The following is a 26,643-nucleotide window of genomic DNA, read 5'->3' on the forward strand; positions in this document are numbered from 1 at the left end:
TTCGCTACAAAATGACCTTATAGTAGGTATGCAGTAAAGGTGTCTTCTCTGGCTAGATCATGGAGAATGTTTCCAAGGGACTTGCTTCTAGCAAAGATTCACTTAAGATCTTAGAGCTGGGGAGACGGGCGGTGGTGACACACGCCTTTAATCCCAGCACTAGGGAGGCAGAGGCAGGTGGATCTCTGTGAGTTCGAGGACAGCCTGATCTACAAGAGCTAGTTCCAGAACAGCCTCCAAAGCCACAGAGAAACAAACAAAAAAAAAAAAAAAACAACAAAAAAATCTTACAGCGGGGATCTGAAGATGAAGAACCAGAAGGCCTGTCCTAATTTCCCAGAAGATGACACTTAAAGTTTAAATAAGCTAGGAAACGGTCAGCATTTAGGAAGCTGAGTCAGAAGGCTCACCACACTTTCAAGGCTAAAATGCTCACATGGTGAGTTCGAGATCATCCAGAACTACAGCATGTGAGTCTGTCACAAAACAATTCCAGATGTGGCGGTGCAAGCCTTTAATCCTAGCACTCAGTAGGCAGAGGAGGGCCGCTCTGCTACCAAGTCCCAGAGAGAGCTAAACAGTGAGGCCCCGCCTAAAGCAAAAAATCCAATAAATGAGCAAATACGCTAATAGTGGACAGAGACTTACAAACCAGTAAGGAGGAATAGCAATGGTTTTCCAGTTCATTTGCAAAAATACACTTTTAAAGACAATAAAACTATACACTCAGTTGGGCGGTGGTGGCGCACTCCTTTAATCCCAGCACTCCGGAGGCAGAGGCAGGCGGATCTCTGTGAGTTCGAGGCCGGGCTGGATAGCCTCCAAAACAATACAGAGAAACCCTGTCTCGTAAAAAACAAAACAAAACACAAACAAACAAACAAACAAAAACTATACACTCTTCTGACTTTCCCAATGTCAACTGTAATAAAAAATTTTGCCAGGCTTTTCAGTGACGCCGAAAAGGCAGAAACCAAACACACCGAAGAGGGGCTGAGTTACCGAACCCTGCCTCCTCCTGAAATCAGTTCTCAGCGCCGTTCCCCTCGAGAGTGGCGTCCTAGGGCGGGCGGGTGGAGTCTCTCCGAGGCCACGGCCGGGACAGTCGGGCGGAGGCGCGCCGTGTCGCAGTCCTGCGGGGACCGCTCGCTCCCCGCACGTGATAACGCCCGGGGAACCTGCGCCCGAGCGCTCGGCATTCAGAGGAAGGTCGGGAGCCACTCCGGAGCCGGCCTCGTGACGTCGCCAGCGCTAGCCAATCAGAAGCTCGGACTGCAGGGAAGCCCCGGGCGGCGGGGGCCGCCAGGGCGCGTGCGCACGGGCTCCGCGTGGCTATATAAACATGGCTGGCCGAGGCGCACCGCGGGCGGTGCGGAGCGCGCGTGTGGGCGCCGCCGGACGCTGCGGGTCTGTGGGGTTTTGAAATTTCTGGCGGGGAAGCGTCCAGCGCCAGCTCCCCGGGTGGGAACCGAAGTGACGCCCCGAAGGAGCTGCCGGTCCGGGCGTTTCTGCGGCGGGGACCGGGAGCGGGCTGAGGCGCGCACGTGCGGGCGCCGCTGAGGGAGTGCCCGGTGGTGTCGCCGCCGGCCGGGCCCGGAGCGCGCGTGTGCCCCGCGATGCTGCGGTGCCCGGACTGCGCCCGACTCGGTTGTCGCCTGCCCCGGCTCGCCTCGCCTCAGCTCCGGGAAGGGCAGCGCCGCTGCCGCTGAGTCCCCGAGGGGATGCCGGCGGGCCTCACGGAGCCGGCCGGCGCCGCCGCTCCGGTGGTCGCGAGCGCCTCGGGGGCGGTGACCGTGGCCCCCGCCGCCGCCGCCGCGCTGCCCGTGCGGGTGGAGGGCACCCCGGTGGCCCTGGGCCCCGTGACTAAGCCTCCTGTCAGCGTCTGCGTCGAGTCCGCGGCGCCCCAGCCCCTGCCATCCCCGGTGGGGACCCTAGTGACCAAAGTGGTTCCTGTCACTGCTCTTCCTAAACTCGGCGGCTCCAGGCTGCCCGCTCCTCAGATCGTCACCGTGAAGACTCCGGGCGCCACCACCATCCAGCTGCCCGCTAATTTGCAGCTGCCTCCAGGTAGGTGGATCAGCTCTGCTCGCCTGAGGTGACTCGGGGACGTGGCAGCCCCCCAGTTTAACTCCGGGGAACTTAGAGCCGGGGGAGCCCGTCGGGATGTCGGTGTTGCGGCGAGCGTGCGGGCGGCGATTTGGCCTCACCATTCCTGTAACCTCTAGCTTCATTACTGCATTTTCGTTTCTAAGAAAACGATCTTAAGTGGCACAGTCAGACCTGGAAGATGCACTTTCTAGACGGCCCTGGAGGCGTTGGCTGGCACCAGGATGGGGGCATAGTTAATCTTCATGTGGAAAAAGGATGAGTAAAAGATTGTAAAGATTGTTTTTAAAACAAAGTTTTTTCAAACTTAAGGCGAAGAGGTTTTTTGACTTAAGCAAGTTACAGTAAGTTTACAGCAGACGTGATTAAAGTCGTCGTGTCCCCCCACCCACGTACCCTTCATCCCCCCCCAGTTGAGAAAGGATCCTTTGTAGCCCACGCTGGTTTTGAGCTCCCCTGTGTTTGGGAGGATGACCTTGAACTCCTCATGTTTCCTACCAACACCTAGGATAACTTGTGTATGCCTCAGCACCTGACCAAACGATGCTTTCTACTTAGATGTGCAGTAAGTGTAATTTTAAATTAGAAGATTCTTTTTGGTAGGGAGCAAATGCCTGGGTTGACAGATCTGAGTGGTGTAACTCTTGTATTTAATGCGATGCGTGAGTGTTAATGAGTGTTTGCTTTTTATTCATTGGAGACTTGTGTTGGGCTGTTTTCCTTTGTGATGATTTAAATATTGTAAATGTTTGTTGTGTTATCACGTGTTCCTTAGTTGAAAAATACCTTGGAATTTGTTTTATGTTAATTTTGCCAAGCAGAAAGTGATAATCGAACATGTTGATAGTGCTAAAAAAATAATCTGGCAAGACAAGTGTGCCAGAATCATGCTTAAACTGGATGGTGGTGACACACACCTTTAATCCCAGCTCTCAGGCGGCAGAGGCAGGCAGATCTGTGAGTTCAGGGCCAGCCTGATCTGCAGAACCACTGAGGTCTAGGACTACCAGGGCTACACAGAGAATCCCTCCCCCCACCTCCACCTGCAAAGGAGAGCCATTATTTGGATGTTAAGGATATTGAAACATTAATCAAAAAGATTTCTTTAGTAATAAAAGGAGATAGATTTTTTTTTTTTTTGGTGGGGAAGGGGAGTGTATAGAATAGTTTTATGTCACCTTCACACTACTAAAATCCTGTGAAAGGAGGGAGCCTCATTTGAGGAAATGCCTTCATAAAATAGGGTTGTAGGCAAGCCTGTAGGGCATATTCTTAATTAGTGATTGATGGGGCAGGCCCAGCCCGTTGTGGGTGGCCAGCCCTGGAATGGTGGTTTTGGGTTCTGTGAGAAAGCAGGCTGAGCAAGCTGTGAGGAGCAAGCCAGTAAGCAGCACTCCTCCAAGGCCTCTGCATCAGCTCCTTCCAGGTTTCTGTCATGCAGAAGTTCCTGTCCTCACCGCTTTTGGCAATAAACTTTATATGGAACTGTAAGCGAAATAAACTCTCTTCTCCCTAAGTTGCTTTGGTCATGGTGTTTCATCATAGCAATAGTAACCTGAAATAAAACCAGAAACTAATGCTGTATTTGGTTATGGGCATCCTGGGCACATTTTGTTCTGCACATTTCATAAAACTCTTTTGGTACAAGTGGAGTACATAAGGTACCTCCATTTGTGAAAAGCAGTAGTCACTGGATACAGGGTTTTCCAGTTCTAAATTTCTATCCTGCCTGCAGTCTTACAAAGCAATAGTGAATATATTTGAATGAAATTACCTGCTGATTTGTTACAATATACATTCCTGTCTAGTCATTGAAAGTTTTTGTTAAGAAACAGTCAAAAAAGTATTAAGATAGAAAATTGTCAAGAGGGAAAGCTTGTTGATAAATTGTAGCCAATTATTTACTGAGGACTTGCCATTCTAGTCACTTTTTTTTTTTTTTTTTTTTTGGTTTTTTTTCGAGACAGGGTTTCTCTGTGGCTTTGGAGGCTGTCCTATAGCTCTTGTAGACCAGGCTGGCCTCGAACTCACAGAGATCCACCTGCCTCTGCCTCCCAAGTGCTGGGATTAAAGGCGTGCGCCACCAACGCCCGGCTCATGCTAGTCACTTTTATTCTCTCCTCATAATGTGCTGCTAACAATAAGGAAAAAAAGTCTGTTAGGATAGATACTTGCCTAATGTCAGTCATGTAACTCACAGGAGTGGATTTGAATCCAGTATAAAATGTATAAAATGCTGTGGTTACCACATGAATATTTACAGTATACTTCATGGAACATGAGTGCTGAAAGGTAACCTAAAGATTTCTGAGTAAAAACTTGTGTTTTCTAAATTAAGAAACCCAATCATTTTGTAGACCAGGCTGGCCTCGAACTCACAGAGATCTGCCTACCTCTGCCTCCCGAGTGTTGGGATTAAAGGCGTGCACCACCAACGCCCGGCTTATATCTTGTAATTGGAATATTTGTCCAGGTCTGAGGGTACTCAACCCTTTAATTTGAGCACTTGGAAGTTCAGAGGCCAAGCTTAGGCCTATAATTGCAGTGAAGAGGCTGAGGCAGGAGGATTGCCTCATGTTTGAGGCCAGCTTGGCTTACAGTGAGTGCAGTGTGAAACCCTGTCTCAAAACTAGGAGCTAGGCAAATGACTTGGCTGCCAAAAAAGCACTAGCAACAAAAGCATGAATTTGTTCCCTTAATACAGTGCTGCAACTCTTTAATATTGTTCCTTATGTTGTGGTGACCCCCGACCATTAAATTATTTTGTTGCGCTGGGTAGTGGTGGTGGCGGCGGCTGCGCACGCCTTTAATCCCAGCACTGGGAGGCAGAGGCAGGCGGATCGCTGTGAGTTCGAGACTGAGCTGGACCGACAGCCTCGAAAACAATACAGAGAAACCCTGTCTCGTAAAAACCAAAAAAAATTTTTGTTGCTACTTCATAACTAATTTTGCTTCTGTTACGAATTGTAAATATCTGCTATGCAGGATATCTCATATATAACCCTTGTGAAAGAGTCATTCCACTCCCAAAGGGTCAGACCGACAGATTGAGAGGCAGTGCCTTAACTGAACCCATGTGAACAGCTGGATGCTGTGGTACACATCTTTAATCCTTGTTTTCCTAAAGTGGATCATACTCAAAGACAGGAAGAGAGGACATTGCTTCAAAACAAGGCAGTAGGCTAGAAATGACTCCCCGAAAGTTATCCTCTGCTTTTTATATACATGCTTCTTTACACACTAAATAATCTTAAACAGAAACATGTTTAAACATGTACAACTACAGGTTTTTTAGGGAGTATAGTCTAAAAATAAAATATAAGAGGGCATTTGTGGGGAACTAGAAGGTTCCTGCCTTCCGTTTCAGTATTTTCTTTAGTTAACATGCAGGACTTTTAGGCCCAATTGTGGCCATTTCTGAGTCTGTTTAATACATAGTGTCAGGCATGGTTCACTTTTCTTTCTTTTCTTCTTTTTGTACCTGTAATTATCCTTCCAGAGAAAGTGACAGCAGTCAATTTTGCCCTAGTTTGTGTCTCCAGTCTTCCTACTACAATGGTACTATTACACAGCTTAGTATTACTGCTTGCTTTTGCTCTAGTTTTAGTGCAGCCATAATACACTCTTTGTAATACAGGCTGACTTTAGCTTCCCTAGTTTAGGATTACAGGCATTCTGGGATTACAGGTGTGATTTACCATTCCTAGCTTCCAGAGTTGTGTATAATGTATAGATTTTTGACTGTGCTAGGGATTGAATACAGGGCTTTGTGTGTGCTAAGCAACTGGTCTACTGCTGAGCATCCTCAGCTTTCTTAGTTTTAAACACAGGCTTCTAGGCTGAGCATGGTGGTGCACACCTGTAATCCCAGCACACAAGAGGCAGAGGCAGGCAGATCTCTGAGTTTGAGGCCAGCCTAGTCTACATAGTGTGTTCTAGGACAGCCAGGCCTATGTATAGACACTTTGTATTAAAAAAATCCCAAATCATAATAGTAATAATAATAATAACAATAGTACCAGCTTCACTGAAATATTTTTATAATTATATTTCAAAATTAGAACAATTGTTGGGCGCTGGTGGCACACGCCTTTAACCTCAGAATTCAGGAGGCAGAGGCAGGTGGAACTATGTTTGAGGCCAACCTGGTCTACAGAGTGGGTTCCAGGACAGCCAGAGCTACACAGAGAAATGCTATTACAGAAAATTAAAAAAACAAAACAAAACAAAGGAACCTATTTTCAGTGAATGTTGAAATTTTTTATTTAGCCACCTAAAAAGTGTAGTCTTTGAAAGAAAATGTATATATGCCTTCTCTATTCTGTGATACTATTTTTATGTCTGCTTTTCACTTACTGTTATATAACAATTTCTGTTATGAAGTCAAAAGCTTAATATTTATCAATGTTCTCTCCACTGGAGACAAGGTGTTGACATGTAACCTAGAATAGTTTTGATCTTGTGATCCTCTTGCCTCTGTGTTCTCCCATACCCAGCAAAAGCTGCATGTTATTTATTTACTATACTTTTGGGCAGGGTGCTCACTTGGAAGTTAGAGCACAGCTTGTAGGAGTCAGTTCTCTTCTACCATGTGAGTGCCAGGTCTTTAATTCATGTATTCAGGCTTGGTGGTGAAAATATTTAATTTTTAATGACAGCATAATTTACTATTTAATAATTCCCTTATTGTCCATTTAGGTTGGTGTATCAAGTTCCCAGGACTGCCAGAGGTACATAGTCAAAACCCTGTCTCAAAACTAAACAACAACAACAAAAAAGTCTGTAGAAGCCAGTCAGTGGTGGCACACACTGTTTTTTGGTTTTTTTTTTTTTTTTTGGTTTTACGAGATAGGGTTTCTCTGTATTGTTTTGGAGGTTGTCGGTCCAGCCTGGCCTCGAACTCACAGAGATCCGCCTGCCTCTGCCTCCCGAGTGCTGGGATTAAAGGCGTGTGCCACCACCACCCGGCAAGTGGCACACACTGTTAATTCTAGTACTCTTGGCAGAGTCAGATGGATCTCTGAGTTTAAGGCCGACATGTTTTACAGAGGGAATTCCAGGACAGTCAAGTCTACACACAGAAACCCTGTCTTTTGTGTGTTTCTTTTAAAAAGTAATTGTTACTATAAATTTACCAGGTTTATCAATTTACAGTTGTTCAGAATTTTCTCTATGGTTAGCTGAGAAACAGAATGCCTGCTGAACAGCCGCAGTGCTTGGCTATAAAGTTACAGTGGGGAGAATAATGAGGCTACACTCTGTACAACTGGGTGCTGAGGCCAAGTGGGAAGTACTGCTCCCTCAGTCTCAGTCTAGTCTTTACACATGTTAGTAATTTCTGAGTAGTCCTTTTGCCTGCCCTCCCTCCCTCCTTCCCTCCCTCCCTCCCTCTCTCCCTCTCTCCTTCCTTCCCTCCCTTTCTTCTTCCTTCCTTTCTCTCTGTTTACCTTGGCTGTCTTGGAACTCACAGAGATCCTCCTGCCTCTGCCTTCCAATACTGGATAAGGTTAAAGGCCTCTGTCACCACACTCTGCAAGTTTGTCAGTTTTGATAATCTTTTCAAAGAGCCAAGTTTTAGGTTCATTAGTTTTTCTCAATTATTTTTGTTTCATATTACATTTATCTTTGTTATAATCTTTATCATTTCTTGATTGTAATTGTTTTAGTTTTTATTTTGCTCTGCTTCCAGTGTCCCAAGGTGAGGGATGTTAATGGTTTGAGATTTTTTAAAGATAGACATTTGTGGCAGATATTGGTGGTGCACGCCTTTAATCCCATCACTTGGGAGGCAGAGGCAGGTAGATCTCTGTGAGTTCGAGACCAGCCTAGTCTACAGAGGGAGTGCCAGGATAGGCTCCAAAGTTACACAGAGAAACCCTGTCTCAAAAAACCAAAAAAAAAAAAAAAAAAAAAAAAAAAAAGGTATTTGTAGCTATAAAGTTTCTTGTAAATATCACATTGATTACACTCCACAAATCTTAATATTTCATATTTCATTATCACTTATCTCTGTATGTTTTCTGATTTCCTTTTTGTTTTTAAAATTGATCCATTAGTTTTTTTTAGGAATGTGTTGTTTAATATCTTTATATTTGTAAATGTATTAACCCTTCTGTTATATCTACTTTCATCCTATTGCAGTTGGGCACAACACATTTATAATTTCAGTAATTTAAAATTTATCATGACTTATTCTGTGTACTAATGTGCATGTTCTTTTTTTGTTTTAGATGTGTTATTTATGAATCTGTGTGTTTCTCTGTGTTTTGATATGTGTACATGAAAGCACATATGTCCCCCGGAGCTATAGTTTTAAGTCTCCTGATGTGGTTGGTGTTCCATGCTGCTGATGAACTCAGGGTCTTTTGAAAGAGCACCAAGCGGTCTTAACCTCTGAGCCATCTCTCCAGTGTCCTCTGCCACTGTGTAGTACTGATTGGCCTGGACTTTGTTTGACTAAACAAACCAGGCTGACCTTGAGTATCTCCCTTCATTTTCCTGAGTGCTAGAATTACAGGTGTATACCATCACACCCAGTTTAAATAGTTCATGGTTAATTTTATTCTCTGTACACAATCTTATTGTGGGGTAAAATATACTCTGAATGTGTGCTAGGTTGAGTTGATTCATACTGCTTTTCAAATCTTTGTCTTCCTCATTGGTCTCCTGTGAGTTTTTGGTGGTGGTGCTAAGCTTGTCCTTAGGGCCTTGTATAAGATAGGTATATTCCCGTATAATTTGTTTAGTTCTAAATATTTAGTGAAAATGGCAATTTTACAAATGTTGAACTATTTTTCTTGTCATTTAAAATTTTTTGTATGTATTGTATGCTTTGTAGTTTTGTTACTTGTGATAGAATCTGATTGTTGTTTCTATATTCTTGTCTCTTATTCAAGGAATGATATAAAGGAGATACACACAGGGTGCAAAGTAACAAACTTTATTCTAAAGCAAAGCCATAGTGTATATTAGAGAGAGACACTATCATTATTCACAGCAAGTACTACTGAACATCCATCCATCTTAATGAGGTTTTATGGTATCAGTATCATCAAGGAAAAAGTATTTTGCCTACTTCAGGAATATTATTTTCATATGCTTATATTTAAACAATTTTGTATAGCTAATTCTTACTTTTTAAAGATAGGCTCTTACTGTGTACCTCTATCTGGTCTTGGGCCTGTATTCCTTTTGGCTTGGCTTCCTAGTCTTAGAATTACAAGTGCGTCCTGTATGCTCAGCTTAAATAGTGAAATTATTTTGTCATCTTATCATAATTAGTGAACAGGGCATTCATTATATGTTAGGCATTTTTCCTAGTATTTCCAAGTGTTGAAATGGGAAACAAAAGTATGTGATGCTTGTGTTCATTTATCAGCTTTAGAGTCACAATTGCTTTTCTTTTAATTATAGGAACAGTTTTGATCAAAAGTAACAGTGGTCAGTTGATGCTGGTATCTCCTCAGCAAGCTGTGACAGGAGCCAAGACCACAAGTAACATAACTCCAAGGCCAGCAGTACCAGCAAACACTCAAACAGTCAAGATCTCTACAGTGCCGGTAATCTACCTTAATTTTCTTAGTTTCCAGCTACTATCTTCATATAAACGTGGACATGTTTGCCAGTAAAAATTTGAGATAATTTTGCTCAATTTTTAAAGTGCCAATTTAGTTTTGATACTTGGTAATTGGTAAAATAATGAAAACTGTACCTTCATACTTTGTGATTTTATTGTCCCCAAAGGAATTGTTCAAGAGGCAGTATGTGTCTGCTGAAAAAAACTATTCTGAGTTGAGGTCTTGGAATGTGTGTGCACGTGGTTGTGTACCTGCATGTGTGTTCCTATGAGTATATGCAGGCCAGAGGCTCATATCCATTGGGTATTCCTCAGTTGTGTAATTGAGACAGGTTTCTCATGTAACCCAGAGTTCACAGGTGGACTAGACTGACTTATCAGCCAATTCCCAGAGTACTCCTGTATTTGCCTCCCCAGAAATCCCCCCACCTGTTTGTTTTGTTGTTGTTATGTGTGTGTGTTTACTTTTTTCCTGGTGCTGGGGTCTGAATTCAGATCTTTATGCTTATGAAAAAAATCACTTTACTGAACGAGCCATCTCCCTATCTCTGTTTCACATTAATTTGTAGTTAGTATACTTTTTCATACATATGTTAAATTACTTCCAGGACATATAGAAATCTGCTTTAACATTTCATTAGTTTTCCCTTTTTTGAAGTGACTTTTTTTATATATAGATGTTGATCTTTTTATGTTACTGAAATTTAGTTTGTATTAGTGAATTTAAAAGTATTCTTATGAACATCTGTCTTAGTTAGGGTTTCTATTACTGTGAAGAGACACCATGACCATGACAGCTCTTATAAAGAAAAACATTTAATTATCACCATGGCAGGATATGGCAGCATGCAGGCAGACATGTTGCTTGGGAAGTAGCTGAGAGTTCTACATCTGGATCCACAGGCAACAGGAAGAGAGTCACACACTGGCCAGGCTTGAGCATCTGAGACCAAAAAGCCTGCCCCAAGTGACACGCCTCTTCTGACAAGGCCACACCTCCTAATAGTGCCACTCCGTATGGGCTTGTCAGGGCCATTTTCATTCAAACACAACAGCATCTTTATTTAACTCAGAAATGTTGGTGTTGGGGTGATAGTTTGGTTGGTAAAGTATTTGTAGCCCGGGCTTGAGAATTTGAGTTTGATCTCCAACACTCACTAAACAAATGCCAGGTGCTATTGAATGCACCTGCAATCATAGCATTAAAGTCAAGAGGCTTCCAGGGCTTTCTGTCCCAGCCAGTGGAGCCAAATTCAAGAGTTCCAGGGTGTGAGATACTGTCTTGAAAATTAAGGTAGAGAACAATTGAGGTAGATGTCCAGTGTCTGTCCTCTCTCTCCCTTTCCTCTTTCTCCTTTTTCTTTTTATAACTTTGTTATTACATTTTGTGTGTGTGTGTGTGTGTGTGTGTGTGTGTGTGCACGCGCGTGCGCAGGGGATAATATGCATACCATGGCTGCACTTGTAGAGGTCAGAGGACAACTTTCAGAAGTCACTTCTCTTCTACCAGGATGGATCTCAGGTCATCAGGCTTGGTGGCAAGCTCTTTTACTTTTTGTGCCATCTTACTGGTCCTACTTCCAATTTTGATTACTAGTTGCTCAATTAGTTTTATTTTCTCTGTCAGTAATACATTTTCCTTCTAATTTGGTTTATCTATGGGTTAACAGATTTTTGTTTATAATTAAATGAGAATGGGCATGTTTTCTGTATAACAAATTAAGTTTAAGATTTTATTTTCTTATTGTATGTATGATATGTATGTATGAGTGTGGGTGCATACATGCTACAGTGCTCATATGGTGGTCAGATAACCTTTAGGATTGAGTTCTGTCTTTGCCATGGGTTCTGGGGATCATACTCAGATTGTCTGGGTTGCATGGCAAGAACTTTTATCCCCTGAACAGTATTCTTGGTCCAAGTTTAACACTTTAATGCTGACTGTTGTAGATCTTACTTTATTGGAAAATTAACATAAAAGAAAAGGTTATTTTTGAATCAGTTGCCTCTTTAAGAATTGTCAGCTGGCAGAATGTTCATAAAATACAGTACATAGAAAATACATTTGCTAAAGTGTTTTATTTTGTTCACAATGCTGACTGATTTGAAATGATTAATATTGACTGGGTGTGGTGGCAGGTACCTTGAGGCAGAGGCAGATAGAGCTCTGTGAGTTCCATGCTATTCTGGTTTATGTATTGAGATCTAGGCCAGCCAAGGCTACATAGTGAGACCCTTTCTCAATAAAACAAAATAAAAAATGAAAGAAAAAAAAATCACAAATGACTAGTATCAATAACTTTGTTTTATTGTCCTTTTCCCTCAAGAATTCTAGCTCGCAATTAACGAAGAAAGTAGCCGTTGCTCCTGTTAATAATTTGACACAGATAGGAACTACTTTGACAACCACTGCCTCCAGTGTTTCTTCAGGACAAGTAAGTGGGGTGTGTATGTGCGCGTGCTCATGCGGCTAGTTCTTTTCTCACTATTATGCAATTATTTCTTGCCAGATATTTGCCTATCTGACACTGAAGGCATATAATATACAGTGCAGTTTATCAGATTGTGAACCATTGAAGATGTAGAAACAAGAAAAAGTGATATCTTATTATTAGACATCCATTGCATAAATGCATTAAAGTAATATAAATGCATCTAAAAACCATGTGTTACAGTTTCCAGAAGGAGGTGCTAAAATAGAATATGATAGATAAGTTATCTTTTAGGAGTCAATACTTGTAAAGAGAAGGAGAGCATGTTTAGGTTAGATTCATGGGTGTTGAAGTTTTAGCTAACCTAATAGAGAATGTTAGGGCATATGTACCTTGTTAGCATTGTCCCACTGTGAGTCAAACATGCTCTGCTGGACTTTACTGCACTCTCCTGGGAAAATTGTACTTTCATGCAAGGTCTTTTCTTTGCAGCAGAGACAATATGTGTCTACCAATAGAATTATAGCAGCCAAGTCAGTACAAGTCTCTCCTTGCAATGGTTCATTGACATTTACGTCTTATGTCACTTGTTACATGTTACAGACAACTGTCCTGGGATGCTAGTGGACTTCTTTCCTTTGGAAGCAAAGAAGTTAAAAGGATAGACTATGTAGCCTTACTCCTGCGGCCTACACTAAATCATGTCAGTTCTCCTCTGTCCAACTTACATTACCCTCACTCTCACCTACTGGCTATGGTGGTCTTGGGAATTACCTAGTATAATCATATTTTCTTCTTAGATCTCTGTGTATTCTTCTGTGGATATGTTCCTGCCCTAGTTTTATGTTTTTCTCCACGTAGATAGCACAGATTGAGTTATTTATGATGAATACAAGTTTGTTTGACTCATGATTCTGGAGATGGGAAGTCTAAGATCATGGTGTCATTATCTGGGGAGAGCCTTGTCCTATGGTGGATACCCTTTATCAAGAGAGTATCTTGTCCCATGAAGAGGAGAGGTAACACAGAGGAAGGGAATGGTGGGAGCTGAACTTATTTATCTTTTCATTAGGATGCTTCTCCTAGGAATGAATTCCCACTCCTTTAATAGCAGCCTTAATCCATTTACAATTAAAAAGTACCCATATCCTGATCACTTTTTAAAGGTCTCATTTCTTGATTGCAGTGTACTGACAATTATATTTTAATATGAGTTTTGGAAGGGATATTTGAACCAAAGATGTGATAGCAACTCTACGTCTTTTCAGATGATTAGAGTTAATTACCCACCTCTCTGAAGGTTCAGACTCATCTTTTCTGCTGCTCAGTCCCTGATGTATATAGGCACCTGAAATACCAGGTGGCAGCTGTAGTGTCTAGTTTCCTAAGGGAAATGTGTCCCCATGAGCAGAAATTGAAAGCGAGTCTCCCAGGAGTTATAAGGACTGAGTAAGGGTCTATTCCTAAGTTCCTTGATCCATGTATTTGTTCTACCCTGGGGGGACAAAGTACCATGTAGGATGTTTTGACTGAGTGATCACTCTTGAGTCTTGTTGGATAGAATCCCATCCCTAATAAGAGTATCGACCCAGTTTATCTGTGCCTGCTATAATCTGTTCTACTACTCTGCTATGTTGGCAGCTTCTGAGTAGTGCTGTATGTGAGTCACTAGTGGGTTCCATGGTCCGGAGAACATTGTCATATTTCCTTCTGTCATGAAGAGAATGTATCTTTCTGGTGCTTACCTAGATAGAATACTGTCCTGATAGATCAGTCCCTCTGTTGGTGTTCTAAAATTTATTTGATCATACTCCTTTTACATATTTTCTTTTCTACTAATTGGGGTCATAAGCAGCAAATCTGATTTAAAACAGTACTTTAAAAAATAATGGCTATCTGCTTATCTTGCAATCCATTAACCACCTCATTTCATCCTTGTTAATTAGAATACTATCTTTATCTATATATGTGACAATAGGTTAGAGAGGCTAAGAAACTGATTTCTATGTTGAAGAATGGGGATTTCAGCCTAGTCTTAATTCTGGAAATTATTCTAAAACTAGAGTACTGAGTAGGCCTGACTGTAGATTTTCTCTAGAAAGTATGTATTTTTCTACTAATAGGCGTCAGTGTTTGTTTAAAACGACTTGTTGACATAACACAAAAAGCCTACTTTGAAACTTTGTGTTCAGTATTTATGTTTAATGATGAAGATATAATTAGGCCTATTGTTAAGAACATAAATGTCTAAATGATCTAATTTAGAATTAGTATTTCATCATATTTCCCTTTTGATTTTTCAAGACAGGGTTTCTTTGTATAACAGCTCTGGCTGTCTTGGAACTTGCTTTGTAGATATGACTGCCCTCAAAGTTAGAGATCTGTCTGCCTCTGCCTTTGCCTCCTGAATGTTGGGATTAAAGGCATGGACCACCACTGCCCAGCTAGACTTAGTATTTCTAATTGAATATGAACAAGCCTAATGCAATTGCACTTTCAGACAGGTACAGAAAGTGATCTCCTTGAAATGTAGCATGATCTAGTAAACATAAATTATTTCACACAGATCCGTTTCACATATAATCCAGCTATTTTCTGCTATCTCCAATATGTTTAATTAATACAATTTAATCTTGCTAATATTGGAAATACCATTGCCTGACTGCTCTAGAGTATTAGATTCTAAGACATAGTTATGACTGAATTTAAGAACGTCTATTCAATACTGAAGTGGGAACATCAGGGTTAAGTATCTCCCTATGCCTTTATAGATCAGCATAGAAGTTACACATGTTTGGTAAAGAACAGAGAGTAGCTTATATTAGAAAGGATTATGAAAGATAACTTTGTGTTAGGGTATGTTATTTTTTCCATCATTGCAAAAAATAACTGAGGTAAATCAATTGGAAAAGTTTTATTGTGTCTCACAGTTTTGTAGATTTTAGTCCATCATCTATAGGCCCTGTAGTGACACAGTGTAAATCATGTGTGTGATGCAGGGTGCAGTGTAGTGAGTCTTTCTTTGTACCACCAACTCCCAAGTAGTAATAATAATATGGAGACTTATTAATTATGGAAGGCTGTCCTTTAACTTAGGCTTGTTTCCAACTAGCTCTTATAATTTAACCCATATTTTTAAATCTATATTCTGCCACATGACTTTTTACCTTTACTCAATATGGCATCTCCAACTTGGAAAATCACATCTCTTCTTCCCAGAGTCGTCTCTCTCCCTGGAAGTTCCACCTATTCTTTCCTGCCTAGCTATTGGCTGTTTCACTCTTTATTAAACCAATCAGAAGGTGCCTTAGGCAAAGACTTATCTTTACAGTGCACAGAAAGATTATTGCACATTAGGGTAGTTCCATTTTATAACAGGAACCCAAAGACAGAAAGAAGTGACTACCAATAGTCCCTTTAAGAGCACACCTCTAATGACTGGTCACTAGGTTCCATTTCCCCAATGTTCTGTCACCGCTCAATAGTGTCATTTGGCTGGGCTACAAGCTTTAAGAGTATGGGCTTTTGGAGATCATTTAAGAATTAAACCAGAACATGGTGGAAAAGATGAAAAAAATATTGACAAGGAAGTAAAATTCTACGAATATTTCCTCTGCTCACAGACAGCAGAACACTGCATGAGCTTACATGTCAATGGAAACTGTTTGCTTCATACACAGTGGACAGTACTGCTCTGAGGAACCACCCCCACCAGGCATTAAAAGCCATCATAATCACTAGTTAAAGTTAAAAGCCACACTTTTCTAAAGGCAGTACTATAGATTATATGGCTAATTACTAATTTTGAAATAGGATCTCATGTAGTCCAGACTTGCCTTAAACCTACTGTATAGCAGAGGTTGACCTTAAACTACTCATTCTCCTAATTTTCACCTCCCAGTGATAGGATTTCAGATATGTGAAACACTTTTATTTCGGAAGAGCCTTACTGTTGCAAACATAAACATTTAATAGTCTTCAGAAGGATTCAGAAGCCACGTCAGTACTTGTCTCTGAAAAATGTTGAAGAGTTCAGATTGGGGAAAGAATTAACTTGGATGTTGTGTTTGAAGCTTTGTGTTTAATGAAATTGGATTTTATTTGAAAAATCATTCTTTTTTTTTCCCCCGAGACAAGATTTCTCCATATTGTTTTGGAGGCTGTCTTGGAACTCACTCTGTAGACCAGGCTGGCCTCGAACTCACAGAGGTCCGCCTGCCTCTGCCTCCCGAGTGTTGGGATTAAAGGTGTGTGCCACCAACGCCCGGCTGAAAAACCATTCTTTAAAAAATTTATTTTACATGTATGCATGCTTTGCCTGCATGTATGTGTATGTACTGTCTGTGTTCATGTTTGTAGAGGCCAGAAGAGAAGGTTGGGTCACCTGTAACTAGAGTTAGAGACAGTTGTGAACCACCTTGTAAGTGCTAGGGATTGAGCCCAGGTCCTCTAGAAGAACAACAAGTGGTATTAACCACAGAACCATCTCTCCTTAATTGTACCCAGAATTTCATCATTGGTTTTAGTCACCATTAACCAATATTTTTAATTTGCTTCCCATTTTATCAGATCATCTGTCTGATGTGTGTGCCTGATATGTTTATCTGAAGGGAAAATATGGGTTTCCATTCACCTATCTTGTTTTGTACAAAAGGAACTTTTCTCTTTTAAATTGTAAGCAATTATTTTTTTATTTTAATTTTTTAAATTAATTTTACATACTAACCACAGGTCCCCTCTCCCTTCCCTCCTTCTGCTACCTCATCCCACCTCCTATCCACTCCTAGGAAAGGGTAAGGCCTTCCATGGGGAGTCAACAAAGACTGACACATTCAGTTGAGGCAGTGTCAAGCCCTTCTTCCCTGCATCAAGGTTGAGCAAGGCATCCCACCACAGGGAATGGGCTCCAAAAAGCCAGCTCAAACACGAGGGATAGATCCTGGTCCCACTGTCAGGGGCCTCACAAACAGACCAAGCCACACATGTGTCACCCATATGCAGAGGGCCTAGTTCTGTCCCATGCAGGCTCCTCAGCTGTTGGTCCAGAGTCTATGAGTTTCGGCAGACTCAGGTCAGCTATCTCTGTGTGTTTCCCTGTTATAATTTTGACACCCCACACACCCCTTGCTCATGTAACCCCTTCTTCCTCTCCACCTGGACTCCTGTAGCTCACCCTGGGTCTTGGCTGTGGATCTTTGCATCTGGTTCCATCAGTTACTGAATGAAGGCTCTATGATGACAGTTGGGGTAGTCACCAATCTGATTACAGCAGACGGCCAGTTTAGGCACCCTCTCTACTATTGCTAGGAATCTTAGCTGGACTCATTCTTGTAGACTCTGGGAATTTTCCTAGTACCAGGTTTTCCCCTAACCCCATGATAGCTCCCTCTATGAAAACATCTCTTTCATTGTTTTCCCACTCTGTCCCTCCTTCAGCTTAACCATACTGTTTCCTCGTGTTCTCATCCCCCATCCCCTCCCCTCTACTTCCCCACTCCCCAAACTTTCTTGAGGAGAATGCAAGCATCTCAGTTAAAGTTATTCTGCAGATGTTTAGTCTTCTTTGTGCGCATTATTCCCTCTATCCTACTTTTCTTATGTTGGGTGATGTTTGTGTATTTGTTGCTTTATCTCTAGTTTTCTAATTTTGTACTTTATCTTATAGTTTTTCTGTGCTACATGGGGTGCTGGAGTCATGCCACCTCATTCTTACACATGTAAAAGTTAATGGACTTCCTTTCAGTGTGGAAATAAGACATTCCTTTCTTATGATGCTATTGTGCTTATTCTGATGGTCCACATGAGATCACTATAGCTGAGCATATGAAATTTAGTTGATAACTTTGTCCTTAAGAAAAAAACAGGAAAGTACATACAAAGTATGAAGATTTGCTATTACAAATACATTTTTAGAAAAGTGCAGATGTACATGTGTGTGTACTTGTGGTTGTGCATTTATGTGTTGTCTTGTGTGATCACCTGTGTATGCATGTGTGTTGAATAATGCTCTTACCTTATTTTAGACAGGGTTTCTTACTAAACCTGGAACTTGTCATTTGGCCTGTAGTGGCTGTCCACCCTACAAATACTGGAATTACTGGAGAACACCACCATGCTCAGCTTTTATGTGGGTGTTGATAATCAGAACTTAGTGCCTTATGCTTGCATTCAGCCATCTTCCCAGCTCCATTAATAATATATTTTAATTAACATTTTAAGGACTTTTTTGTGTGACACTGTTTTTCACAGACCACCCTAGGGACAGTAAATTTCATTCCTAATTTTGCTTTTGGGGATGGGTATCAGGTTAAGTAACTTGCTGTTAACTAATACTGTAGTAAATGACAATGAAGAGTAGAATTTTAGCTGGGAGTGAAATGAAGGTCAACTTTAGAGTTCAGATAAAGTGCCTTAGATTTTTAGAGTGCCATTTGAAAGCAGAGATGTCAAAATTCATTTGTAGTCCTTTCAGTGTAAAGTGAAGTTCCCAACTACGGTATCATAGCAATACATATTTAACTTTATGTTGACTTAATTTCAGTCTGTGGCTGTACCTCCTGTCAAGCCAGTGAATACTGTAGCCATCCTGAAGCCATCAAGTTTGGGAGCATTATCTACTCCCTCAAATGACTCCAATCTCAAAGCAGAGACCTCAGTAGCTGCTCAGACTAGTTTTTCTCCGGTAAACTTTCATTTGTATCTTGTATATAGTTTTTTGTTTCTGCTATATTCTCTTTCCTGTTTGCTAACATTTGTGATTATTTTTCTATATCAGACAGTCCTGGAAAATGTGAAAAAATGCAAAAACTTCCTTTCAATGTTAATAAAACTAGCATGTAGTGGATCACAGTCCCCAGAAATGGGACAGAATGTGAAGAAGCTGGTGGAGCAACTTTTGGTAAGTTAGGATTGTATACTTTTGCAAGCTTTATGAGAGACCACAGGACATGTTTCGAATGGGAAATGATGTTTCATATGAGATTTGTTTTAAATATACTTGCTAAAACCTTTTGCTTCATTAAAGCTTTGTAATCACTACAGTTAGAAAATCACTACATATAAAAAGTAAATCTTTAATGTGATAATTTTATCATATATCTTAGATAAACATGATAATATGAGCATATTTTTTGTTTACATTTATTTATTTATTATGTATACAGCATATGTTTGTATGCCCACAGGCCAGAAGAGGGCACCAGATCTCATTATAGATGGTTGAGAAACACCATGTGGTTGCTGGGACTTGAACTCAGAGCCTCTGGAAGAGCAGGCAGTGCTCTTATCCTCTGAGCCGTCTCTCCAGCCATAAGCATATTTCTTATTCCAATTTTCAATGTATATTTTGTGGACAGATAGCAACTCATCAAATAACCTTTTTAGTTTTACATCTATTACCTCAGACCAATAGACAGCGCTTCTCAAAATTTTGGTACAAAATACCTTAATATTCTTTTTCTTCTTCTTCTTCTTTTTGGTTTTTACGAGACAGGGTTTCTCTGTATTGTTTTGGAGGCTGTTGGTCCAGCCCGGCCTCGAACTCATAGAGATCCGCCTGCCTCTGCCTCCCGAGTGCTGGGATACCTTAATATTCTTAAAAATAAATAAGCTCTCAAGAATTTTTTTTGGCCCGGGACTTAAAGCTAAGTATTAAAGCTATTCATTAAGAATAACAAAACCATTGAATGTTAACATATGCAGTATTTAAAGAAAAATTATGATTTACAAATTAATGGAACTGAGTGGGAAATGACTGATTTGCATTTGGTAAATTTGATGCTGCATTTAATAAAAAGCAGCTGGATATTCTTTACTTATTCTTTTTTGTGGTGGGTTGTTGGTGAATTTGTTGTCAGAATTAGAGAATTATTGTCTTCTTCAAGAGAGGTAGTTAGAATATTGAGCATTTTAGTAGCCTTCTCTAGATCTTTGTGGATATTGTTTAGTCTACTAGTTAATTGTTATACTGTGAATGAATCTCTTTACTGATGTACAACTTTTGTAGTAACATGCATTGCTTAAAACAAAATGTTGATTCTTAGAACTATGTAGCTCTTCTAAAAGTTTCCATATATCTAATGTATTAAGGTAATTGATTCCTAATTTCACCCAAAATTTACATATGTACATCTGTATATAGCTATAGATCTGTCTCTGTATACCTACTCACATTCTTACATTGTGTGTGTGTGTGTGTGTGTGTGTGTGTGTGTGTGTGAGACAGACAGAGACAGAGAGACAGACTGTGGTGTGCATAAGTGTGTATGTACACAGAGGCCAGAAGAGGGTGTCAGGTATGGTATCCTTCTGTATTACTCTCTGTCATTTGTTTGAAGCAGGGTCTTTCATAGAACCTGGAGTTCATGACTTTTTTGCTAGGCTGGCAGTAAGCATGCCCTAGTAACCCTGTCTCTGCCCTGGTAGCCCTGGGGTTATAAGGCCATGGAGATTATATTTGATATGTTGATGTTGGAATCCAAACTCAGGTTTTTGTTTCACAACAAGCTCTTAACCACAAGCCACCTCTCTGTTATGTAAGTTTTCTTTGTTGCTTTTTGAGGTTCTCCGAGTAGCAATCCTGACGGTCCTGAACTTTGTAGACAAGGCTGGCCTTGAACTCAGGGATCTGCCTGCCTCTGCCTCCCAAATGCTGGGATTAAAGGCGGGCACCCACACTGCCAGGTTACCCATCCTCAGAGGAGTCTTTTAAGAAAAGCTTTAACTTGAAGCTATCAAGTTCAGAGAAAGTTATGTTTTCCAGAATTGTGATTCTTTGCATATTGGAATCTTTCCTCTCATGAAAACAATACTGTTTTCACTGTATTCTCTGAATGGATATGTCTACTTATTCATTTAGTTCTCTGGTGACATGAGATAAAAAGGCCTTCTAAAGGTGAAATTTACCACTTATGAAAAACTTGTCTATAATCATGTATTAAGTACTTTGCTTCATTTAAATTTTAAGAGACTGGCTCATTGCTGTCTCTGCTGGCCTTCAACTCCTCGTTAAAGTTATTTTCCTGTGTCAACATCCTGAGTAGTTTGCCTCACAGGCATTCACCACCGCACCTAGTTTTGTTTCTTAAAATATTTGTAGATTGAGGAGGCTGTGGTTGGAGAGACTGTGGTCAGGATTAAAATAAATTAATTAAATAAAAATTGTAGATCTAAAAGTGTCATCTTTCTCCCATTTCTTAGGATGCAGAAATTGAAGCAGAAGAATTTACTAGGAAACTGTATATTGAACTCAAGTCTGCACCTCAGCCACACCTTGTACCTTTTCTTAAGGTAGGGGTGTATCTCTTTGGAGAAAAAATTGTTTGGGTTAAATTACTTTAATTAATTAATTAAAAAAATTTTTTTGGTTTGTCGAGACAGGGTTTCTCTGCAATGTTTTGGAGCCTGTCCTGGAACTCGCTCGGTAGACCAGGCTTGGTCTCCAACTCACAGAGATCCACCTGCCTCTGCCTCCCAAGTGCTGGGATTAAAGGCGTGTGCCACCACTGCCCGGCTAAATTAATTTAAAATCTGAATGTTTTAATGTGCCTGGAAACCAGTGAGAATATACTAATGATGAATTCAACTTTAGCACTTTTGTAAAGTATATGGCAACATTCATAGTATTGATTTGAGCAGTTTAGAAAAACAGGCATAAAGTAACAAGAGAAATTCACTTGCATTTAGTTACTTGGGTGGGGGGCTTGTATCACATGTGTGGAGGTCAGAGGGCAGCTTGAATGAGTAGGTTTTCTTCTTTCCCATGGAGATTCATGGTATAGAATTCTGGTTGCCAGGTTTGGTGGCAAACACATTTACCATTTAGCCATCCCACTGTTTCCCCCCAAGAGGAGTAACATCTTACTCATCAATGTAATGTGATGACTTGATATCATATAATGTTTGAATTGGAGTATATGTAAAGATTTTTTTTGGTGTGTGTGTGTGTGTGTGTGTGTGTGTGTGTTGAGGTTGTGCATCTCCCTAAATTGCTCTCCACCTTATCTAGAGCACAGCTCATGGATGTGGCTAGTTTTATTAGCCAGTTTGCTTCAGGAATTCCTTGTCTCTGTGTATCAAGTGCTAGGATTTCAGTATATTTATATGGGTACTGGGGACTCAAACTCTTATTAGGTGCTTTTAAATTCTGAGTTATCTCTCTACTCTTCTTAGTTTCTTTTGAGATTGGGCTTTATGTATTCCAGGTTAGCTCCTACTTAACATGTAGCTGAACAGTATCTTGAGTTTCTATAATTCTGCCTCTACCTCCCAAGGGCTGGGATTGTAGATGTAAGCTAACATGCCTGACTTATGGGGCCAGGGTGAGGTCTTTATGATCCATATTAAAATAATAACCAAAATAATAGCCAAATTTAATATGGTTATAATTTAACTATTTTACTAGTGCCAAATTAAGTGTGATTATAATTTTTAAATAGTTTATATATAAAATTTTAATAATTTATAATGTTGACTTTCTTCTGAGTTACTGAAGTAAATTATTGTTGAAGAACTACATCTTTGATAACAAGAGCTTACTTTAGCAGAGTAAAAAAATGCATTTAAATTTTCAGAAGCTGAAAAGGAATTAAATTGAAATTATAAAGTCACTAAAGACCCAGTGAATTAAAAATTTGCTCTGTAAACATTGATGTAATAGAATGAGGAGTTGCCTTTAAGAATGTTGTGGTAATGATCCAGGAGAGATGAAAGACAGTACACAGGGAAAACTTGTTCTGCTTTATCAAAGATGAGTGGGAAGGAGGTGAGAACACCCCAGTTTCATAAGGATATTTAAACAATGGGAACTGTTTCTGAGTAAATGAGCAAATTGATTAGGTGGATATAAATCATGATAAAAGGACCAAAGAAACTGAAAAGTATTAGCCCAGTTTCAGCTTGCTTTTTCTTTGTTTTGTGACTCTAGTATATGGTCACTTCAGCAATAGGGTCTTATTAGTTAGGTCTAGTGAGCAACCAAAAACAGTGGCAATTGCCTATGTTGTTTGGGGGCCTTGGGACTCTGACCAACAACTTGTAGCAGTAGCCCAATGCTGGCAATGAGAAGTTCATTTAATGACCTCTGGCTTGCAAGCAGCTTTTTCTACCACACAGGGTACCTCTATTCTAACTCTTACTGCTTTTCAATAGCTTACTAAGCATTGGATTTTAATTTTCCCCCATACTTGTTAGTTTTAGTTCACTCTCCATCCTCTGGCTTTTCTCTGTGTTTCTTCCTCCCTTAAATTTTTCTACCCCCAGTATTACCTCATTTTGTATCATGTGTTGTAGTACTTGTTCCTCACCCCATAAATAATTTTTTCTTTTTTTATATATAGTATTGGTAATTGAGCCTAAGGCATTGAACTCTAGTACCCTAGCTAAGTTAACTGTTAACCTTTCCTTCCTTCCTTCCTTCCTTCCTTCCTTCCTTCCTTCCTTCCTTCCTTCTTCCCTTCCTTCCTTCCTTCCTTCCTTCCTTCCTTCCTTCCTTCCTTCTTCCCTTCCTTCCTTCTTCCCTTCCTTCCTTCTTCCCTCCTTTCCTTCCTTCCTCCCTCCCTTCCTCCTTTCCTTCCTTCCTCCCTCCCTTCCTCCTTCCCTTCTTTCTTTCTTCCCTCTTTCCCTCCCTCATTCCTTCCCTTACTTTACTTACTTATTTTGAAACAGGGTTTCTTTCTGTAGTCCTGGCTGTCCTGGAACTTACTCTGTAGACCAGGCTGGCTTTGAACTCATATATCCTCCTGCCTCTTCCTCCAGAGTGCTGGGATTAAAGGTGTATCTGCTTTCTAAGGACCTATGAATTCTCTCTCTCTTTAAAAAAACAAAAAACAAACAAAAAAAAACACTTGGTATCTCCTGGCATCACTGAGAAAGCTTGGGGCTTAAATGCTACATAGAGAGGATAGATTTAGTATTTCAGCTTAATCTTGGTTATGGTTAAGAAATAATTAATTAAATATGCATTTATATTGTCTCTTTAACTCTCATTAACATTTGTTTCCATTTAGGTTTTTCTGAGAAATTCCTTTTACATTTCCAGTTGAAACGTATTAAATCAGTTTTCATTTTGTGTTAGTTTTATTTTCATGCAAAGGTTTTACATCCAACGTCCGAAAGCTATTAAAATTCTTCTGTGTTATAATAATCAGTAATCTTTTTATGAACTTAGATGAGTAGAGAAATTGTTTTATTTTATCAAGTTGATCATTGACATATCCAAAATAAATTAATATTTTCTCATTTATATTAATATCTTATCACTGAGAAAACACTTTGACCTTTAAATTTATTTTATCCATATACTGATAGAAAACAAAAATGATACTAGTTTTCTCAGATACTAGTTTTCACTTGATATACTTTATGTTGTTAAATACAAATTTTGCTTTACTTTTAGCTTATTTTGTTACCTTTATCTTCTTTCCTCTACTGTTTCTAGAAGAGTGTGGTTGCCTTAAGACAGCTTCTCCCTAACTCCCAGAGCTTCATTGAGAACTGTGTTAAGGAAATCTCTGGTGAAGTGGTCATTGCCTCTTGTACCACGACAGCAACAACTTCTGTGGTTACAAGTACTGTTTCCCCAGCCCTTGTCTCTGGAGCAACAGCACCCAGAACTCTGTCTGTTCAGACTCTGAATCCACTTCCTGGTCCAGGAGGAACAAACACTGGAGTTGTCACACTGCATTCTGTGACCCCAGCTGCTGCAACAGGAGGTACAACACCTGCAACTGTTTTGCTCCAGACTTCAAAACCTCTTACAACATCAGTACCAAATACAGTGACAGCAGTATCCATTCATCCTGAGAAGCCAGTTGTTTCTGGGGCAGCAGTTACACTGGCCCTTCCACCAGTAACTTTTGGAGAAACTTCAGCTGCATCTGTTCGTCTTCCGTCTGTGAAGCCCGCCATTACCTCTGCTGGGACCAAACCTGATAAACCCATCGTTGGCACTCCAGTCCAGATCAAACTTGCACAGCCAAGCCCCCTCCTTGCACAGTCACCTGGCGTTCCACAGGCCGTCCAAGTCAAGCAACTCGTGAGTACCAACCAGTTCATTTCTTCCTCAGCTACTTACTCAGAAAACTTTACACATTCAGGAGATTGACAAGACTTTGTATATTTCCCAAATTTGACTAGTTGAGAGTCTTTGAGACGCACTTGTTCAATTTCCCTCTTTATAGCTGTACAGAGAAGCTCACACACACTGTTTACTGAACATTTGGGAGGAGTTGTGGAAGTTGTGGTTATGTACTTCAAAAGTCTATGCATATTTGTCCTTTCCCTTCTTCCTCTCTCTTCCCTCTTTTCTTCATCCCTTCCCTTCTTTTTCAGTGCTAGAGATCATGCAAAAATACCTTAAGCATTCTAGGCAAAAATTCTATCACTGAGCTATGTCACTGGCCTTTTTTTTTTTTAACTTATTGCCAAATTGGCTTTAAATATGCAATCCTGTAATAGATAATTGTGCACTCAAATGACTGTGTATCTCCTAATGAAAAGGATGGTTTTTATATTAACATCGCCAAACATTTTGTCACACATGGGACATTGATATAATATTTATTGTTTCAGTATTAATCTTTAAAAAATAATTGTTTTAACATTTACTTGCTTTGTTGCATATGTGTGTTTTGCTTGCATGTATGTATGTGTGGGACTCCGATCCTCTTCCCTCTGATTCCTAAGTGTTGGGATTACATTACTATAATTATTTAAGTGCCTAGTCTATTTATTTGATAGAAGTTTCTTTGTTTTGTGTTATTGCTTCAGTATTACATTAAATCTAAATATTTTTGGAAGCTATTACATAGGTGATTATTATGATGACCTTATTTTAGTACTGAAGATTGACACTAGGGCCTTGTACATTCTGGTCAGGTGTTTTTTCATTCAGCTGTAACTCCAGCCTTTTGTTGTGGGCTCATGCTCTCTGTCTCTGTCTCTCTGTCTCTCTGTCTCTGTTTCTCTGTCTGTCGGTCTGTGTCTCTGTTTGTGTCTCTGTCTGTCTCTGTCTCTCTCTGTCTCTATCTCTATCTCTTTTTCATCCACAGGTATGTGGAAGCCAGAGGTTGACGTTGGATTTCTTCTGGATTTCAGTCCACCTTGTATTTATTTCTGCATATGTGCATCAGAGTGAATGTATGCCACCTGATTTTTGGTGCCTTAAAAGGCCAAAAGTGGGATTTATAATTACACAGAGTTGTGAGCCTCTTACTGTGAACTCTACAAATGAACTTGTGTCCTCTGGAAGAGCAGAAAACTCTCTTAACATTGAGCTCTCTCCCCATCCCCTTCACACAGTTGAATCCTCCTGTTTCTGCCCCCAGTATTGAACCTACTGGCATGCTCACTCCACTATTCCCAGCTTTGATGTGGGCACCGGAAGCACTATCCATCGAACCCATCCTTCCACTACCTTTTTTCTTTTTCTTGTAAAACAGGCCAGGCAGTAGTGGTGAGGGTGTGGTGCATGCCTTTAATCCCAGCACTTGGGAGGCAGAGGCAGGCAGATCTCAGTGATTTCTAGGCCAG

At 40.5% G+C, this 26,643-nt stretch overlaps 1 protein-coding gene across 2 annotated transcripts in view; it reads left to right on the top strand.

The window, feature by feature from the left end:
• Nucleotides 1–1,327: 1,327 nt before the first annotated feature.
• Taf4b (TATA-box binding protein associated factor 4b) overlaps nucleotides 1,328–26,643 on the top strand; it is a 119,477-nt gene continuing 94,161 nt past the window's right edge. Inside the window, exons 1-7 of one of the 2 annotated variants that reach the window (XM_040757866.1) lie at nucleotides 1,328–2,067; nucleotides 9,520–9,665; nucleotides 12,010–12,126; nucleotides 18,656–18,796; nucleotides 18,890–19,012; nucleotides 21,313–21,402; nucleotides 24,551–25,147. In XM_040757866.1, the coding sequence (XP_040613800.1) occupies nucleotides 1,722–2,067; nucleotides 9,520–9,665; nucleotides 12,010–12,126; nucleotides 18,656–18,796; nucleotides 18,890–19,012; nucleotides 21,313–21,402; nucleotides 24,551–25,147 (1,560 nt within the window). In that variant the 5' untranslated portion in view covers nucleotides 1,328–1,721. The remainder of the gene's footprint in view (nucleotides 2,068–9,519; nucleotides 9,666–12,009; nucleotides 12,127–18,655; nucleotides 18,797–18,889; nucleotides 19,013–21,312; nucleotides 21,403–24,550; nucleotides 25,148–26,643) is intronic. The other variant, XM_040757867.1, reaches the window with a different exon arrangement.

The sequence above is a fragment of the Mesocricetus auratus genome, unplaced genomic scaffold (assembly GCF_017639785.1).
Source record: "Mesocricetus auratus isolate SY011 unplaced genomic scaffold, BCM_Maur_2.0 Super-Scaffold_100015, whole genome shotgun sequence".
Classification (NCBI taxonomy): Eukaryota; Metazoa; Chordata; class Mammalia; order Rodentia; family Cricetidae; genus Mesocricetus; species Mesocricetus auratus.